At 53.5% G+C, this 18,283-nt stretch overlaps 2 protein-coding genes across 8 annotated transcripts in view; one reads left to right on the top strand and one right to left on the bottom strand.

Annotated features, from left to right (window-relative positions):
• The first annotated feature begins 303 nt into the window (after positions 1-303).
• On the top strand, positions 304-10,964 carry ARAF (A-Raf proto-oncogene, serine/threonine kinase). 6 transcript variants are annotated; one of them, XM_058535751.1, is made up of 16 exons: positions 304-467; positions 1,595-1,671; positions 1,814-1,968; positions 2,141-2,244; positions 2,968-3,070; positions 3,161-3,315; positions 3,428-3,526; positions 5,215-5,356; positions 5,466-5,705; positions 5,798-6,000; positions 7,728-7,904; positions 8,005-8,065; positions 8,604-8,708; positions 8,918-9,049; positions 10,050-10,184; positions 10,380-10,964. In XM_058535751.1, exons 3-16 carry the CDS (start codon positions 1,873-1,875, stop codon positions 10,512-10,514), a joined length of 1,887 nt encoding a protein of 628 aa, XP_058391734.1. In that variant the 5' UTR covers positions 304-467; positions 1,595-1,671; positions 1,814-1,872; the 3' UTR covers positions 10,515-10,964. The 6 variants fall into 6 exon arrangements, with proteins under 6 accessions (XP_058391734.1, XP_058391732.1, XP_058391736.1 ...); XM_058535754.1 differs by lacking the exon at positions 304-467 and having other exon boundaries at positions 1,038-1,671; positions 5,200-5,356; positions 5,466-5,481; positions 5,560-5,705; XM_058535749.1 differs by lacking the exon at positions 1,595-1,671.
• Positions 10,845-18,283, bottom strand: part of SYN1 (synapsin I) — a 43,778-nt gene continuing 36,339 nt past the window's right edge. The window contains exons 6-13 of one of the 2 annotated variants that reach the window (XM_058535747.1): positions 17,209-17,271; positions 16,286-16,428; positions 16,113-16,187; positions 15,913-16,015; positions 14,203-14,349; positions 13,759-13,846; positions 13,066-13,657; positions 10,845-12,066 (exon numbers count right to left, since the gene is read on the bottom strand). In XM_058535747.1, coding sequence (XP_058391730.1) covers positions 11,931-12,066; positions 13,066-13,657; positions 13,759-13,846; positions 14,203-14,349; positions 15,913-16,015; positions 16,113-16,187; positions 16,286-16,428; positions 17,209-17,271 — 1,347 coding nt within the window. In that variant the 3' untranslated portion in view covers positions 10,845-11,930. The remainder of the gene's footprint in view (positions 12,067-13,065; positions 13,658-13,758; positions 13,847-14,202; positions 14,350-15,912; positions 16,016-16,112; positions 16,188-16,285; positions 16,429-17,208; positions 17,272-18,283) is intronic. The other variant, XM_058535748.1, reaches the window with a different exon arrangement.

Consider the following 18,283-nt stretch of genomic DNA (forward strand, 5'->3'; position numbering starts at 1 on the left):
CCAACCCATTTCAAAGATGGTAAAACTGAGACACAGGGAAATCCCAAATGGGTACTTAGGGCTCTGGGTCACTAGAGCACAAAGGGCGCTTAAGAATTTCCCGCCCAGACTCAGGAACCCCTAAAGTCAGCCTCAAGTGACCGAAAAAAGCCCTGCTTTATTCCGCCATGGCACGATTGGGGTTAAAGCCCATGGCACACAGGTTTCCTCTCGACTGCGCCTGCGCGAGTCAGGACGTGCGAATTTGCCCCAGACCATGACGTTTCAGGCAGCCCCTCCTAATCCGGAACACGACCCACATTCCGCCGGTCCTGCCTTGACAGGCGTGACCCTAATCCAATAAAGATGGAGGGCTGAGTCCTACGGAGCCAATGGCGAAAGCCCGAGGGGCGGTGGAGGCGGACTCTGCGAGGAAACAAGAAGACAGGCCCAAGATGGAGGCGGCGACGGCCGTAGCGGCGTGACAGGTGAGGGCGGGCCCGGCAGGGTTAGGTTTTTGGAGCGACCGCCGGGCACGGGCAGGGAGCCGGGACCGAAAGCTCAGCTCCAGGATGGCTGCGCCTGGGCCCCGGCGCCCCCCGCCCGGAACCGGAGGAGTGGTTTGACCCGGGGCGAGACCATCGTCGACGGCGGGGGGGGGTAGACAGGAATAGGGGTGCAAGGCTGCGGGGGATGGTTTCGCCCGCCGCTTGTGGCAGCGCGCCTGCGCAGAACTAGAAGGCCCTCGGTAGGCGGGGCTGGCCCGAAAGGGGCTTGGGCTGTGGTGTGTTGTGGCTGTATTACCTTTTAACCTCCTTAAGGTATCTGATGACTGCTCCTTACCAACAGCAGGGAGTGCGTGGAGACGCGGCTCACTACTCGCTTTCCTTACTCTGGATCAGTGTCTGACCCACTAGGAGAATGTTTGAGGATTTCTCCATTACTCCTCCTTAATCTTCCCCGGCCTCCTTCCATTATCACCAGTTATATGTCTGTGGCCCCTTCATTAGTTGTCAGGGAGAATTTTGGAGGCCCCCCGCGCCTGCTTTAGTCCCATTCATCTCACCTCAGCAGTGTCTGGTGATGCGCCATTACCTTCCTTTTCCCCATGACGGTGTCTGGTGACCCCCATTATCCACTCTTCTCCCCGGTACAGTCCCTAGTGACCCCTGTTACATCTCCTTTTAGCATAGTGTCTGCTGAGCCTCTGTGAACTCCCCATCACAGTCTGGTGACTCCCATCAGCCACCTACCACCGTGTTTGTGGGCCCACAATCATTACAGCCCAGGGCTTGGGGATGCCCACAGTGCCCTTAAGGACACTCTTTGGTGCAACTGCCATTTCCCCCAAACTAAGGCCAATATCTGATGATCCTCATTCATTCCCCATCACCTGTCTGTGACTCCTCCCTCACCAGTTTCTGGTAACCCCCTTCTCCATTAAAAGCCGGGACAGCCTCTTCATGTCCCTTATGTACCTAACAGGTGGCAGTGCAGTGTGTGCTGACTTCCCTGTTAGCCCCCAGCACAGAGACTTGTGGACTCCTGTGCCCTCCAGGACAGTGTTTGCTGCCTCTCATTGTGTTGTCCCCCACCCCCACTCCGTCCCATGCAGTGAACCGGAGACCTTGGCACTTAAGAGTGAGACAAACAGGAGGGGCTGAGCAGAGGAGGAACTGGATCCACTTCAAGGCGTTAACAGGATCCTTTGGGCTGTTGTGTGGAAATTAGGCTACAGGGGATGACGTGGAGCCCGAGACTGAATTTTTTTGTCCCCTGTCTTTGCTTCCAGACTATCATTATTGGACCTCTGAATTCCTCCTCTGTCTTCTAGGAGCCCCATGGCACCTGCCCAGCCCCACGTCAGCCCGTCTTGACAAAGTCCTAGGCTCCATGGATCCACCACGGGGCCCCCCTGCCAATGGGGCCGAGCCATCCCGGGCAGTGGGCACTGTCAAAGTGTACCTGCCCAACAAGCAACGCACAGTGGTGAGTCTGCTGGCAGCAAAACGGGCGTGGGGCGGGGATGGCCCCAGCTGGAAATCTTAGGTCAGAAGGGTGACTAGGGCTGGGAGGAGGCTTTTGCAGAGGGATGGGAGAGTCGGCTGGGGTCTCTGTTGGCCACTGACCCCCTACATCTGCACACACACGTCCCCCACAGGTGACTGTCCGGGATGGCATGAGCGTCTACGATTCTCTAGACAAGGCCCTCAAGGTGCGGGGTCTCAACCAGGATTGCTGTGTGGTCTACCGGCTCATCAAGGGGTAAGTGTACCCCCCATCCCCCCTGCTGAGTGCCCGTCCTCCCATCCCCTCCTTCTTCACTCTGTCCTGGAGTTGCCACTAGTCTGCCCTGAGTTCAGTGAATCTGTGACGCCTGACTTCATTAGTTCATTGGCCTGTAAGATCCACACCTTGTCTCCTTGGCCTCCAGGTCGTCACTGTGCTCTGTCACCTCCTCCTGGAGTCCATCTGTTTTGTTCTTTCCCTATTTCGTCAGTTTGTCAGCTCTCTCCTTCCTCCGTTTCCCCATCCTCTGTCTGGCGAGTTGGGTCTTCCTGACCTTCCATGCCTTCCTCTGTCCTGGGGCTCCTTCATTTTTTTATTCGGTTCACACATTGCTTCTTGTTTGTTGTTTCAATGCCTCATCAGTCGCTGTTTCAGGGGCTTGCTTGGCTCTTCTTAGTTGTTTATTCACTATCTCATTTGCTTCTTGCCTTGTGGTTTAAAGCCTGGACTCTTCACACTGTCCAGCCACTCACAATCCCTTGTGGCCTGGACAAGTCACTTTATCCTTCTGAGCCTCAGTTTCCCCATCTGGAAGATGGGGGCAAGGATAGCAACTAGTTCCTGGAGTTGTTGTGATGAGAATTAAACAAGCCAGATATTACTCCATGGATGGCAGGCTTGGAGGGACTTTTGGGTGTTCCTTGCCTCCTCATGGCCCCCGTCTACCCTCCCATTCACTCCCTTCCATGCCTCCTGCAGGAGAAAGACAGTCACTGCCTGGGACACAGCCATTGCCCCCCTGGATGGCGAGGAGCTCATTGTGGAGGTCCTCGAAGACGTCCCGCTGACCATGCACAATTTTGTGAGTGCGGGGTGCATGGTGGGGGCAGACCGTGGGCCTGGGGGGAGGGCCCCTGACCAGGCCTCACCCTTCCCCGCTCTGTGGCAGCAGGTACGGAAGACCTTCTTCAGCCTGGCGTTCTGTGACTTCTGCCTTAAGTTTCTGTTCCATGGCTTCCGCTGCCAAACCTGTGGCTACAAGTTCCACCAGCATTGTTCCTCCAAGGTCCCCACAGTCTGTGTCGACATGAGTACCAACCGCCGACAGTGAGCCTGGCCTGGGGTGGGTGGGGGTATGGGGAGGACAAAGGCCCAGCCACAAGGCTCTTACAGACAGCTGACCCGTATCCCCTTGCTCTACACCCTTAATGCCCTCAAGGTTCCACCACAGTGTCCAGGATTTGTCCGGAGGCTCCAGACAGCACGAGGCTCCCTCGAACCGCCCCCTGAATGAGCCGCTAACCCCTCAGGGTCCCAGGTAGGGATGCCTTAGCCAAAGGGCCTCTGTTAGGAGAAAAAGATCTAGAGGCCTCTGTAGACCACAAGCCATAGTTTATTCACTCGTTTACTTGACAAACATTTATTGAGCACCTACAAGTGTGAGTAAGGGCATGGAGCTATGGGACCTTGGGCAAGTCATCTAATCTCTCTGGGCCTTAGTTTTTTCATCTATAAAGAGGGGATAATGATACTTTTTACCACATAGGTTCTAGTGAGGGTTAGAGTTAAGATGTTCAGTGCTTAGAAAAGATCTGGTGCAGAATAATAAGTTCTTCTTAATTATAAATATATATGAGCATCTAACTGCTTTGTTAATTATTCTAGTATCACCATGCTTAAGCCTTTCCACTTTGAAATACATGTTATTTTATCATAATTTCCCTTTTATTTCTCCTTTATGTTAAGCATTATAATACTATAGTATTTCTATGTTAAAATATATTATTATTCTAATACATCATAAGTTTATATAATACACATTTTATATGTCTATATTGTATATTTTATAATATCTATATTTATATGGTAGGTTTCTTATTATATCATGTGTTATATTTTTATATAATGTAGACCATCATATATTTTTATGTAATACAGTAGTCCCCCCTTATCTGTCGAGGATACATTCCAAGACCACCAGTGGATGCCTGAAACCGCGGATAGTACTGAACCCTGTAGATACGATGTTTTTTCCTAATGAATGGGCTAACGGGTGGGTAGGGTATACAGTGTGGATATGCTGGACAAAGGGATGATTCACGTCCCGAGTGGGATGGAGCAGGACAGCGCAAGATTTCAACACGCTGCTCAGAGCAGCACACAGTTTAAAACTTATGAATTGTTTATTTCTGGAATTTTCCATTTAATATTTTCGGACTGCGGTTGACCGTGGAAAACTGAAACCGGGGAAAGTGAAACCACGGATAAGGGGGACTATGGTATAGAAAATAGTAAAGTTAGGGTATTGTGTTATTTTTAATTATGGGTGTATGTGGATTAATTACTTATGAATTTCATTTCAGGATAGTGAAGGGAACATTAAGAAATATTTTTGTAACATTATAATATATGTAACGTGTATCATGTATAACATGTACGTATATGTATAACATATAACATTGTGATATGTATATTTTGAAACATTGCCTTTTTAATATAGATAATATGCTGTATATTATATAATACATAATATATTTGAATAATACATTTAGTTATGAAATATCATATGTTACTCTTTCCCCCACTATCTGTGTGGCTCACTGTCCCTTCTTTAGGTCTTTGCTCACATGTCATCTCAGAGAAGCCTTTCCTGACATCACCGGGGGCACTGTCTGTCTCCTTACATTGCTTTATTTTTTTATTGCACCTATCACTATTGGACATATTAACTATTTGTTTTTTATTTCTCTCTCTCCCTCCTGGAACATCAGCCCCACGAGGGCAAGAACTTTTATTTGTTTCGCTCTCAGTTTTATTTCCACTCCCTAGAATGGTATCTGGCTCACGGCAGGCACTCAATAAATGTTTCTGGAAGAAATGAATAATAGTAATGACAGTGGATGTTTACTCTGTGTGAGCTAAACACACCGTTACGCTGGGGCTGGGGGCGGCTTTATTGGGTCTCCTGTTCATTCGACGGTGATCTCACAGCCTTTCCCCTGCCAGCTCCTGCACCCAGCACCGTGACCCTGAGCACTTCCCCTTCCCTGCCTCGGCCAACGCCCCCCTGCAGCGCATCCGCTCCACGTCCACCCCCAACGTCCATATGGTTAGCACCACAGCCCCCATGGACTCCAGCCTCATCCAGGTTGGTGTCGGGGGGCGGTCACCGGGCAGCAGCGGGCAGAAGGGAGAGCCATTCCTGTTGGCCTCCATGTCCTCTCTCTGACTCCCGTCCGTCTTCTTCCACTGCCCAGAGTTTCAGCACTGATGGTGAGCCCCCCACTGCCTGCGCCCTGAGCCCGCCCGCCACCCTGCTTGCTTCCACTCACACCCTCTCCACAACCACAGCTGCTGGTAGTAGAAGTGGTGGTGATGGAGCCTCCCGGGGGAGCCCCAGCCCGGCCAGTGTGTCCTCGGGGAGGAAGTCCCCACATTCCAAGTCCCCATCAGAGCAGCGGGAGCGGAAGTCCTTGGCTGATGACAAGAAGAAAGTGGTAAGCTCCAGGGGGAACCTTTGGGGGGCACCACAGGCTGAGTGATGAGGGATGTGGGCAGGCCCCTGAGATGCCCCCCATGTGGCCCACAGAAGAATCTGGGGTACCGGGACTCAGGCTATTACTGGGAGGTGCCACCCAGTGAGGTGCAGCTGCTGAAGAGGATCGGGACGGGCTCGTTTGGCACCGTGTTTCGCGGGCGGTGGCATGGTGATGTGGCCGTGAAGGTGCTCAAGGTGGCCCAACCCACAGCTGAGCAGGCCCAGGCCTTCAAGAACGAGATGCAGGTGCTCAGGTGAGATTGCACGCGTGTGGGGGTGAGGGGTGGGGGCGGCGGGCACAGCCTCGGCGCCTCTCTGGGGAAGGGCCATGCTCAGGGCGCTTCCCGCGCATCACCCGTGTTTGTGTGGCGTTAGAACCGTGATTGAAGTTCTCTCTCTCTCAAGGATGCCTTTTTCCCCTCTGGGAAATGGGTAGGTTTAGAGGACCTCTGATGATGTTATTGTTTGTGTTTGGGTTAATATTGATATTAATAAACGGCTCTGCCGCCAACATGAGTCTTCTCGTTTGCCTGCTGTGAAATGGGGATGGCCGCAGGACCTCATTAACGTTACTTCGTGTACTTAACGTGAATAGCATGATGTTAGTTAACTGCGTCGCCAGGAGGGCTTGGTCCTTCCTTCCCCTCTGCTTGTACTACATCAGTGTTATGTTTATTGTGTTGCATTCTTGTTACTAGTTATGGTAACGCCATAATTTACAGAACAGTGTTATTAACTATAATCAGAACCATAATTTAATCATTGTTTAATGAGTGGTGGCTTTACTTAATATATCATTAATACTGTATTCATGCATGCCGAGAAGCCCTGGCTTTCCCTTCTTGCCGCCCTGCTTACTTCCGCTGCCGGGGTTCCCAGCCTGGGCTTTCCTCTTTGACAAATGGGCACAATTACCTTAGAGTTGATGTTATCATAATTCCTTGTGCTGTTTTAATATTTATCCTCATAATGGATGCCACAGTAAGAAAACTTGTAGTCTCCGTTCTTCTCTGTGAAATGGCGATGCCTTGAGCATGCTGTTCATTTGCATTATATTAATATTGTAACCATAATCTGACTGCTCTGAAGAGTGCTCACGCGCTCTGTTATCTGCTGTGACATGAGCAGAATTGTAGAGCGTCGTGGATGTTGTTTGCATTTGTGTTACCATTATGACTGTAGTTAATACTTCTGTAAGGAAGGAAGGTTTTCTTCTAAATGAGGGCAGACAGACTCATATGGCCAGTGTGACAGTTTCTGTGAGGTAAACCCAGGTCCCCAGTAGTGAGAACAAGAAGGGTAGGGAAACTTTCAGTGCTTACGTGTGTTAGGTGCTGTTCAAAGCACCTTACAGATGATTTCCTCACTTATTCCTCCCAACATTCCTATAAAGTAGCTAATATAATAATCACAGTTTTACAGTTGAGGAAAATGAGGCACAGAGAGGTTAAGTGTCCTCCCAAGGTTGCACAGTGAGTACCTAGGAAGCCTGGATTGGAACATAGGATCTAATTTGAGTCCAAACTCCAAACTCTTTACCTCTAAGCCTCTCGTGGTGATTAATAGGATATCATCACATGTTACTGATATTTTTACCTGGCATTTTATCAATATTATGCTGATAGATCAGTGGAGAAGGTTGGCATTCCACTTTCTCATCTGTAAAATCATCACAGGCCCAGGTCATGGTCAGGGTCAGAGGTGTGGCAAGTGTTAATGATTAAGAGGCTACTGGTCAGTAGAGGGGTGGGGGCGGTAATCCCTCCCTCCTGCTTTTGGGAAAAAGCTCAGGACGTAAGCCCCCAGCATGGAATCATAGCTCAGCTAACTGTCTCACAAATTCGTTGAATTTGGCCACAGTCTGGCCCTGAGCCTCCTGAAAGACAGTGGAAATGATGACAGTGCCATTCCTGATGCTCAGAAAGTGAGTGACAGTTGCTATTTTTCCTCCCTGCCCTGATACCGCCCTCCCTGCCTGCAGGAAGACGCGTCATGTCAACATCTTGCTGTTCATGGGCTTCATGACCCGGCCGGGATTTGCCATCATCACGCAGTGGTGCGAGGGCTCCAGCCTCTATCACCACCTACATGTAGCCGACACCCGCTTCGACATGGTCCAGCTCATCGACGTGGCCCGGCAGACTGCCCAGGGCATGGAGTGAGCCTCCCAGTGTGGGGACTGGGAGGGGCCTGGGGAATCTGGGGGTGGGGTGATGAGATAGCCCCAGCCAATTTGCCACTTGCTTCCACCCCCACAGCTACCTTCATGCCAAGAACATCATCCATCGAGATCTCAAGTCTAACAGTATCTACCTGTCCCTGTCTCGGGGCTGGGCTGGGGTGGGGGCGTCAAACAGGGTGAGGGCTTAGAGGGATGGCTCTTGTGGAGGGCTTTCTGGGGACGAACAGCGAGGGGCACGTGTGGCATGGCCCCTTGCCAGGTGGCAGAGCTGTGGCTGGTGAGGGGCCTTTGATGGGGGTCTCTTGGCCAGGAGTCACGGCTGTGGCTGCTTCAGGTGCTGTCCTTGGGGACTCTGGTCAGGGTCTGTGGAGCTGCAGTTGTGGAGGGCAATATGGGGAGTTCCTGATCAGGGTCCCAGGCATGGTGGGTATGGGTGCCCTTAGAGGGGCTTCCTGGTCAGGAGTCACAGGGGGGCCAAGTATAGGGGGAATTAATTGGAACTCCCCACCCAGGTCAAGGTTGTGGCTAGTTTGTGTGACATCGGGGGGCTTCTGGTCAGGGTTAGAGGCATGACTGGTGTGGAGGCATTAACAAGAGCCCCCCAGTCAGGGTGAGAGGCGTGGCTGTTGGGAGTCCCTGTAGTGGCCCTTGACCCCAGTGGACATCTTCCTACACGAGGGGCTCACAGTGAAGATCGGTGACTTCGGCCTGGCCACGGTGAAGACGCGGTGGAGCGGGGCCCAGCCCTTGGAGCAGCCCTCGGGCTCTGTGCTGTGGATGGTGAGTTGGGCCAGGCGGGATTGGGGGCCCATAGGGATGTGGGCTCCTGGGCTGGGACGTGGGGGGTGGTGTGGGTGTCTGGACTGCTCACGTTTCACCTCACGTGGATGGTACGTGAGTTGTCCCCAGTGTGGCTAGTGGGATCTGGGACTATGGGCCAGCCATTTGCTGACCTCCATGGCCCCCCTGCCTGGTCTGGCCTATTGAAGGCGGCTGAGGTGATCCGTATGCAGGACCCGAACCCTTACAGCTTCCAGTCGGATGTCTACGCCTATGGGGTTGTGCTCTATGAGCTCATGACCGGCTCACTGCCTTACAGCCACATTGGCAGCCGTGACCAGGTGAGCCTACACCTTACCTGCAATCTCCCAGGCTAAGGGATCTCCTCAGCCTCCAAACTCCAGATCTCCTCCTTTGCACAGACCAAGAATGCCACAGTTCCCCCAGAAACCCCAAATTTTCTGGGCTGAGAACTCCCAGAATCCTCTGGGTCTCCCCTACCCAGAATCCCCTCCTTCCCCCACATCCACAATCCTCTGGGTCCTCAAAGTCCAAAATCTTCTGAATCCCCTATACCCAGAATCTCCCTAAGGCCCCAAACACCCAGAAGCCCTCTGAGCTCCTAGATACCTGCAGTCCTCTGACCCAGGTACTCAAAATCCCCCAAGTCCCCAAAGCCCAGAACCCCATTTCTCCGAGAAACAGAATACCTTTGTGTTTCTGGAATACTCACACATACCCACAATCATTAAGGCCTTGGGTATCTGGCAGATTTTGTGGCTCTGGAACCCACAATACTCTAGGCTCCAGACTCTCACAGCTCTCCAGGTTCAAGGCCCGGAATCTCCCAGGCCTTCAGAAACCCAGGATCCTCTAGGCTCTGGAGACCAATAGTCTTTGGGCCCTGAGCACTCACAGTCCTACAGGCCACGTGGACCCATAGTCCTCAGGCCCCAGACCTCCACAGAAATACAAGCTCCTGAGGGCTAGACTTCTTTTAGCTCCCTCCAGACCAAGAACTTCATGTTTCCCCCAGACTCAATACTTTCCAGGCCCCTAAGCCCTCTAGAAACCTGTGTACCCATAATCCTCTGGGCCTCAGACACCTATCAGCCTTCACTTCCCCCAAGCTTAAGTTCCTTTGTTCTGCAAGCAGAGAATCCTTTCAAGTCCTCAGAGACCCAGACTCCTTAGATCCACAAGATACCCACAATCCTCTGGGCCTCAATATCCAGAATACCCTAGTTCCCCAAAAAGAAGCCTTCCAAGTCCCTAGAGACCCAGAATTCCCTGGGCCTCCTAGCCCAGACCCCCCCATCACCCCATTCGTGCCCCCCCCAGATTATCTTTATGGTGGGCCGTGGCTATCTGTCCCCGGACCTCAGCAAAATCTCCAGCAACTGCCCCAAGGCCATGCGGCGCCTGCTGGCTGACTGCCTCAAGTTCCAGCGGGAGGAGCGGCCCCTCTTCCCTCAGGTGGGCCAGGTGGGAGGGCTGGACACCCTGGGGAGGAGGACTCTGAGGAGGAGGAAGACTCTGAGGTGTGAATGTGAACCGTGGGTCATCAAGGCTCAGACAGTGTGTGTGTGCTTCCCCATTAGGCTGGGGGCTGGGGGTGTTGGGGTGCCCATGTGGCTCTGGACGCCCCTCCTCACCCACCCCCGCCCCCAGATTCTGGCCACCATTGAGCTGCTGCAGCGGTCACTCCCCAAGATTGAGCGGAGTGCCTCCGAACCCTCCTTGCACCGTACCCAGGCTGACGAGTTGCCTGCCTGCCTACTCAGCGCAGCCCGCCTTGTGCCTTAGGCCCCACCCCCAGCCACCAGGGAGCCAATCTCAGCCTGCCACGCCAAGGAGCCCTGCCCACCAACCAATCAATGTTCGTCTTTGCCCTGATAACTGCCTCAAGATCCCCCGTCTCCGCGCTGGAGATGAGGGGGTCCCTCATCTCCATGTGCTTTTCTAGTTCCTCTGGAATTGGGGGACCCCCCAAAGACCGAGACCCCTGCCTCCTCCATAATTTGGTTTCCTCTTGGCTTTGGGGATACTTCTAAATTCGGGAGCTCCTCCGACTCCAATGGCTGGGATTTGTGGCAGGGATTCCATTCAGAACCTCTCTGGAATTTGTGCCTGATGTGCCTTCCACTGGATTTTGGGGTCCCCAGCACTCCGTGTGGATTTGGGGGTCCCTGGTGTCTCCCTCGCCATTCAAGGACTCCCCTCTTTCTTCACCAAGAAGCACAGAATTCTGCTGGGCCTTTGCTTGTTTATTTTGCTTCTCGACTCTTCTCGTGGGGTTCAGAGCCGCTGAGGGGTGAGGGTGAGTGAGTCCAGGCAGGGAATGGAGGTTGGGAGGAGGTGCGGACCACACAAACAGCGCCACTGCACGCATCACCACAGGCGGCACGATGAACGAGGACCACATATGCCAAGCACGGCACGCGAGGAGGCCACGTCAGTCACAGACACAGACATCACAGCAAAGGTGGGGAAGTGGGGGACCACTGGCCTTCCGTGTGCAAAGGATTCTGGGAGGAACGGTGGAGTTTGCATATTTAAAGACAGCTGTTGGAGGCAAAAAAGTGGGGCGGAGGTCCCTGGGGAACTGAGGGGTCCTAGCAGTAGGAGGAGCTCCCAGGGTGTTGAATGCGGTTGGAGGGGAGGTAAAGGGAAATCTTTGTGGGGCTGGGTGGTGGCATTTGAAGAGGTGGATCTCCAGAGATGGGAGAGCCATGGCAAGGGTCTCAAAGGTAGGGGTTTCTTAAGGATCTGGGAAATGCTGATGGATTACGTGGTGTGCTTGAGGGATCTGGGACCAGGAGTAGAGTTTTCCAGGACTTTTAGAGCTCCAGGAGGGGACTCAGCGGTGTTAGGGCCAGAATGGGTTGCGTGGTGTTTGGGAGCTTCCGGGAAGAAAAGTGCACCCTGGGGGGACCAGGAGTGGAGGTCTTCAGGAATTTGGAGGTTCTAAAACTGAGAAGTAGGTCTTGAGGTGACCGGGAGTGGGTTTCTAAAAGGACTTGGGAACTCCAAACGGCAGAATTGGATTTAGGACCGGGAGTGACGTTTCCCCAGGGACTTGGTCTTTCTGAGGAGTGAGAAGAGGGATCTTGTGAACCAGGAGAGGGCTTCTCAATGGATTTGGAGATTCCAAAAGTGAGCAATGGATTCAGGGCCCAGAGAGGGTTTGCCCAGGGATCTGAGGGTTCTCAGGGTGGGGTGTCAGTCGGAGAAGAGGCTGGCGAAAGACTTCCTCAGGCTGCGGATGGTCTCAGCTTTCACCTCGTCCTGGCTAAGGCTGGGCCTGGGCGGGGCTGGCTCTGGAAGGTTGAAGGCATTGGTCAGAGACTGGGATTTGCTAGAGAGAGACAAGGTGGAGGTGTGGGAGGAAGGGGGGAAGAGGAAGGGAGGAGGGGGAGAGAAACACAACGTTACCCCAGGCCCGGCCCAGCCCTGCCCCTCTGGTCCTGGGGCTGTGCCTGTGACCCACCCACCCACCAGCAAGGGCCTGGACTCATGGATTCTCAGGCAGAGTGGGGGAGCCTTGGGCCAGGAGGTGGGATCTGGGCCAGGCAGGGAGGATTTGGATCCAAGGTGAAGTCTAGGATTAATGAGAAGAGTCTTGGGCTGAATCTTCTCTTCAAATTCTAGGCTAGACTGGGAGAAGTTTGATATAAAGGTGAAGATGTGGGCAGGGAGGTTTCCAGTTGAAGGGCAAGGAGTACAGGAGGGAGCTGGAGGAGAATCTGGACCAAGAACAGGCTAGGAGGGGCAGGGAGGACTTTTGAGCTAAGGTGGGGGCAGGTCTGGAATGGACCAGAAGAGGCAGAGAGAATGGTATGATGATTTGGGAGGAGACAGATGGACCAGAAGGATTTGGGGATGGACCAGAAAGGAGCCTGTAGGAAAAGTATGAAGACCGACTGGGAACAGTGTAAAGTGACATAGGAGGACTATGAATTGGACCAAGAGGAGTCAGGCTGGGGAGGAAGAGGATGAGTTTGGCAGGGAAAGCTCCCAGATGGGTTGGGAGGAGGATTCAGTGGGTGGGGAGGTACTGAAGGTGGGTCAGCGGGGTGCCTGAGGTGGGCCCAGAGGGGCTGGAGGGGGGCACTTTCCCAGGGCCTATTGGGAGGACTCTGATTTGAAAGTGGGGTTTCTCTGGGATTCTGATGCCAAATCTCTGGGATGGAGGGCAGGAGCCTCTGTGGACTGGGAGGGGTGATAGCTTGGGGGAGGGGTTTTGGGACCTCTGGATAGGACCTGGGTCTGAGGAGTCTGGGAGCTGGGGCTGCCTTCCTGGTGCAGGAGCCTGTTTGTGAGCAGCAAGGCGAGGGCTACTGTGAAGTCCCCTTACTTGAGCTGGGGGTGCGGGGGTCCCCCGGCAGCAGCGGTGGTGGGTGGCGGCACGTCCTGGCTGGGTTTCTGGGCCAGCTGTGGCTTGGTGGGACGTCCAGCAGGGCCTGGGCCGCTGGGCCGCGGCTGCTGCGTGGTGGGTGGCCCAGTGCGGGGCATGGGACCAGCCTGGCTGGCTTGGCGGGTGGGGCCCGCAGGGCCTGGGGGTTTCTGGGGTGGGCCCTGGCGCTGCTGACCACCGGGTGGAGCCCCTGAGGCCTTTGGCGGAGCCTGACCAGAGACTGATGTCTGCCGGGTAGCCTGTGGGGGGCCTGCCTGGCGCTGGGGAGATGGCGAGGCGGGCGGGCGGGCTGCTGGAGGTGCCCCGGGTCCTCCCGCCACTGGCCGGGATTGGCGGCCTTGAGCCGGGGTCAGCGGCGGGGCCTGGGACACAGGCTGCTGCGGCGCTGATGTGGGACTTGGTAGGCGCTGGGGCATGGGGCTGCCAGCTGGGGGTCCAAGGCCCGAAAGGTGCTGCTGGCCCTGCGGGGCTGGGCGCTGCTGCAACGGAGGTCCCTGGCGTTGGGGGCCTGGGCACGGCTGTGGAGGGCCACCTGAGGGACGGACAGAAAGCGTGCACACGTGAGCGTGAGCAAGTGAGAGGTGAGGGGGCTGCCAGGACAGCAGGGGCCCAGGAAGCCGGCCCCTCACTTACCCTGTGGCGGGGGGCGTTGCTGAGCTGGTGGCCCTGCGGGCTGCTGGGAGGTCTGGCGGCCCAAGGGCAGGGCCCCTGGAGATGGAGTCTGTGGCAGAGGAGTGGAGCAGGAGAGGTTAAAAATAGTTACCAGCCAGCGGAGCATCAGCCAATCAGAAGGACATGGGTTCCCTGTGTGCTGGGTGTTGCTGCATTTGTGGCTGAGCTGAGGGGATGTCAGGTTGTGGGGTGGGGGACTTGTTCCCAGGTTCCCAGGGGAGGGGTCAGGAGGCACTCAGGGAACTCAGGGTAGAGCTATTTATCAGTTGCCACCATGGGTGTGTAATGGTGATGCCCTTAGCCTGCTGGTGATCAGCTCTGTGACACAGCATGACCAAGGGCTGGCCTGCCCGCCACCAGCTCCCGCGGGCCAGCCTGGCCCTCGCTCAGCGCCAGGGCCCTGACCTGGCTGTGGGAGGCCCTGCCGGGGGAGGCATCCCGCTGCCGCTGCCGGGGCAGGGCCTGGGCCATCTTGTTGACCACGAGCTCTACGATGAGCTGCTTGTCTTCATCCTGGTGGTCACCGATGAGTGGCATGGAGGAGCCCACCACCTGGGGGAGGAAAAGGGATCCAGTGAGGAGAGAGGCAGGAAGTGCACGTGAGGGTGACGGTGAGCAAGTGCGTTCTGTTGGCACAAGGTGTGGCGGCGGCTTCTGAGGAAAGGAGCTTCAGTCTGAGAGGCTCTGATTTTGCACCCTGAGGAAGGCTTGTCTCTTACAAGGCACCTTACAGCTTACGGGGTCCTTGGAGCAGGGGTCGGCAAATTAGGGCCAAATCCGGCCCAGCACCTGGTTTTGTATGGCCCCCGAGCTAAGGCTGGGTTTTACATTTTTTGATGATTGAAAAAAATCAAAAGATGATTTCATAACACGTGAAAATTATCTGAAATTTAATTTTCAGTGTCCATAAACAAAGTTTTATCGGAACACAGCCTCACAATTTGTTTACATATTGTCTGTGGCTGCTTTTGCAAAGTTGAGTGGTTGCAACAGAGCCTCTAAGGCCCACAAAGCCTAAAATATGCACTGTCTGGCCCTTGACAGAACACATTGGCCGAACCCTGCTTTATAGTTTGCTGGTGCTTTGTCCTTTACAAAGAACATTGTGGTTTACATGGTACTTTACAGTTTACAAAGCTCCTTGCCCTTTACAAAGGACTATGGGATATATGGTGTGTTTAGACTTTAGAAATTGCTTTGTAAAGGGCACCACTGTTTACAAAATGCTTTACCATATAGAAAGCGCTCCTCTTTACCAAGCACTCTGAATTTTCAAGGCATTTTACAGTTTACAAACTGCTTTACTGTTTACCAGGGACACCGCTGTTTACAAAGAGCTTTAGAATTTTCAAAGCACTTTGCTTCAATAACAAGGACTTCCCAGTTTACAGAGCTCCTTTTTTATATTTTATAAAGCACTTTGCTGTTCACTAAACACTTCCTAATTTATAAGGTACTTTACAGTTTACAGAGTGTTTTAGGATCAACCACCACTCTTTTCTTTTCTTTCTTTTTTTTTTTTGGTGAGGAGATCAGCCCTGTGCTAACATCTGCCAATCCTCCTCTTTTTTGCTGAGGAAGACTGGCCCTGGGCTAACATCCGTGCCCATCTTCCTCCACTTCCTTCCACCACAGCATGGCTTGCCAAGCAGTGCGTCGGTGCGCGCCCGGGATCTGAACCGGTGAACCCCGGGCCACCGCAGCAGAGTGCACGCACTTAACCGCTTGTGCCACTGGGCCGGCCCCAACCACCACTCTTTATAAAGTACTTTACAGTTTACAAAGTGCTTTGCTGTTTGCCATAGACTTGTCAGTTCACAGAACACTTTAAAGGGTACTAAGTGCTTTGCATTCTCAGTTCACAGAGCACTCTATAGTTTAACAAGTCTTTTGCTATTAACTAAGGATGTCCAAGTTCACAGAGCAGTTTAGAGTTTACTAAGTATTTTGCCATTTGCCAGGGATGTCCCAGTTCACAAGGCACTTTACAGTTTACTAAACATTTTGCCATTCACTGTGGACCTTCTGGGCCATGGAGTGCTTCACAGTTTACAGTGTTGCTGCCCTGCACCTGCGCCTCCCTCTGTGCCCCCACCAATCCCTGGGTGTTCCCACCTCAATGATGTGATCCCTTCCGTCCTTGCCATGCAGCGCTTCCACTGCGCAGATGTCCAGTCCCCCAAAAATCTCTGAGCACGTATCCACCCACAGCTTGTACCTGCCAAGACGTGGGGCAAGGAAGCCTGTCAGCACCTTGCCTGGGCAGCCACACTCCCACCCTCATGTCCCTTCCCGCCTGAGCTCTGGCCACCCACCTGTCAGACATGGCAATCTGCTCTAGCATCGCAGAGCCAGTGTTGGTCTTCCAGTTGCCTGACACTGACGTCCTCCTGGGGGACAAGAGGAGAGAGGAGAGAGGCTCAGGGGGGCCTGGGCTGCACAGGGCAGGGCAGGGGACCCCTACCCGGGCCTTGGCCACTCTGCTCACATGTAGGCCTTGTAGTTCTGCCCAATCTTCTGGACACGCACGTCATATTTGGCATCAATGAAGGGCTCGGCAGTGGCGTACGTCTTGGTCAGTGCTACGACACTTGCGATGTCCTGGAAGTCATGCTGGTTGTCCACCTTGACCTGTGGGAGTGGGGTGGCGATTAGGGCCTGGTCACGACTGGGCAGCAGTGGGCAGTGGGGGTGCCTCGGGGCAGGGGCGTGCACACAAATGACACAGGTGAGCTGCATACACAGAAATTTCAGCGGGCACACCAAGGCATTCAAGCACGCATAATCCTGGGTCTCCTGGTTTTTACATGTACACACAGACACAAAGTTGGGTGTATACAACTCTGTAAACAATGATTGAATTGTCTACTTTGAATGGGGTAAGTTGTATGGTATGTGAATTATGTCTCAATAAAGCTGTGGAAAAATTGTGTATATATACAGTTATGTGCACATGGGCACCCAGACACAAAATCAGTTGTACACACAATATACAAACATACAGAAGCACAGACACACTCAAACACACAAATTACAAGTCTGCTTTCTATGTACACAGAGACAATATCAGATGGGTAGAAAGCATACAGGATCCCAAGACCCTTGAACATAAAAGATTACATTGTGTGTGTTCCACACAGAGGCATGCGTGTACACAGACACAATTCTGGACACACTAACAAAATAACGACACGTAAAACTGGCAGAATGCATAATAGTAAATTGGGCCAACAAAATCTAAGAATGTGAGGAAAAACATACAAATAGATAAAGACACCCCAGGACACACAATCATACGGAATCACTCATGTGCACTGAATACACAATATACACCTACATACAAACTCACAATGCCAGGAGCATGCACCATTTACAAACACCCACATGTACGCACCCCAATTGGGGACTCACCTTGCCCATCCCAGAGTGTGCATGTCCCATCTTCACAACCACAGGGTACGTTGTGCTGCTGAGCTGGTGGGGTGGGAAGGCAGAGCATGGTCAGGGCAGGAGGGCTGACCACCAGGGGTGGGGGTGGTGCTGAGGGGAGCCGATCCAGTGGGAGCCACGTTAGGAGCCATTTCCCAGAAGAGGCGAGTCAGAGACAGGCAGACAGCAGCTGGGGGGTCACACAGTGCCTCCAAGCCCAGAATCGAACCCAGAACCCTGGCCGCCTGTTCCTCCCTCCACCACCTCCAGTGGCAGACTTCCCGCCTCTGCTTTCCTGGGCAGACACATGGGATAAGGGTGGGGGACTTTTCCGGAAAAGGGAAAGTCTATTTTTACAGTGAATGGATGATAGAGAAGTGAGTGTGTGCATGTGCGTGCGTGGGGGTGTGGTGGTGAACATGTAGCAACTGGACCCCTCAGTCAGGCCTTGTAGGTAAGCCTCATCCACGCTCATACACAACCTAGAGACATACACACAAACCCTCAGGGCTCAGATCTACACAAACCAACCCAGAGATGCCCATGCACTTTGAGACCCACAAGATGGAAAGACCCATAACCAACACAGGCTCCAGAGCACACCTCGCTTTCCGGCTGCACAGAGACCCACACAGTCATTCAGCCAGCCAGGTGGTTAGTGTGGGGCTGGGGCCGGCACTCCTGGCCAGCCTCCTTGCCCAACAGCACACACCCAACATTTGTAGACACACAGTCAACACTTTTGGGCGCAGACACACAGCCACCCTCCTCTCGCCCAAAGCCACATAACAGAGGGACACACACAACGTGAATGATTACCCATGCAATATAGACACAAACAACCCGCAGAGGCACAGTCACAGAATGCAGAGGCACACACAACTCTAACAGGCACACACAACATATTCAACACTCACAGACATACAACCACTCCTAGGCATGTGCACAACAAACAGAAGGACCTACACCACATACACAGGTACACACACTCCTAGGGATTCATGTAACCACTGCGACCTATAACATAGAGACCCACACCACACACCTGGGCACACAA

The sequence above is a fragment of the Diceros bicornis genome, chromosome X (assembly GCF_020826845.1).
Source record: "Diceros bicornis minor isolate mBicDic1 chromosome X, mDicBic1.mat.cur, whole genome shotgun sequence".
Classification (NCBI taxonomy): domain Eukaryota; kingdom Metazoa; phylum Chordata; class Mammalia; order Perissodactyla; family Rhinocerotidae; genus Diceros; species Diceros bicornis.

Bases quoted from the DNA above. Each gene is read 5' to 3' on its own strand.
- ARAF (XM_058535751.1), top strand. From the start codon at position 1,873: ATGGATCCACCACGGGGCCCCCCTGCCAATGGGGCCGAGCCATCCCGG. The intron at 7,905-8,004 runs GTGAGCCTCCCA...CCACCCCCACAG, and splicing joins CAGACTGCCCAGGGCATGGA to CTACCTTCATGCCAAGAACA. The intron at 8,709-8,917 runs GTGAGTTGGGCC...GGCCTATTGAAG, and splicing joins CGGGCTCTGTGCTGTGGATG to GCGGCTGAGGTGATCCGTAT.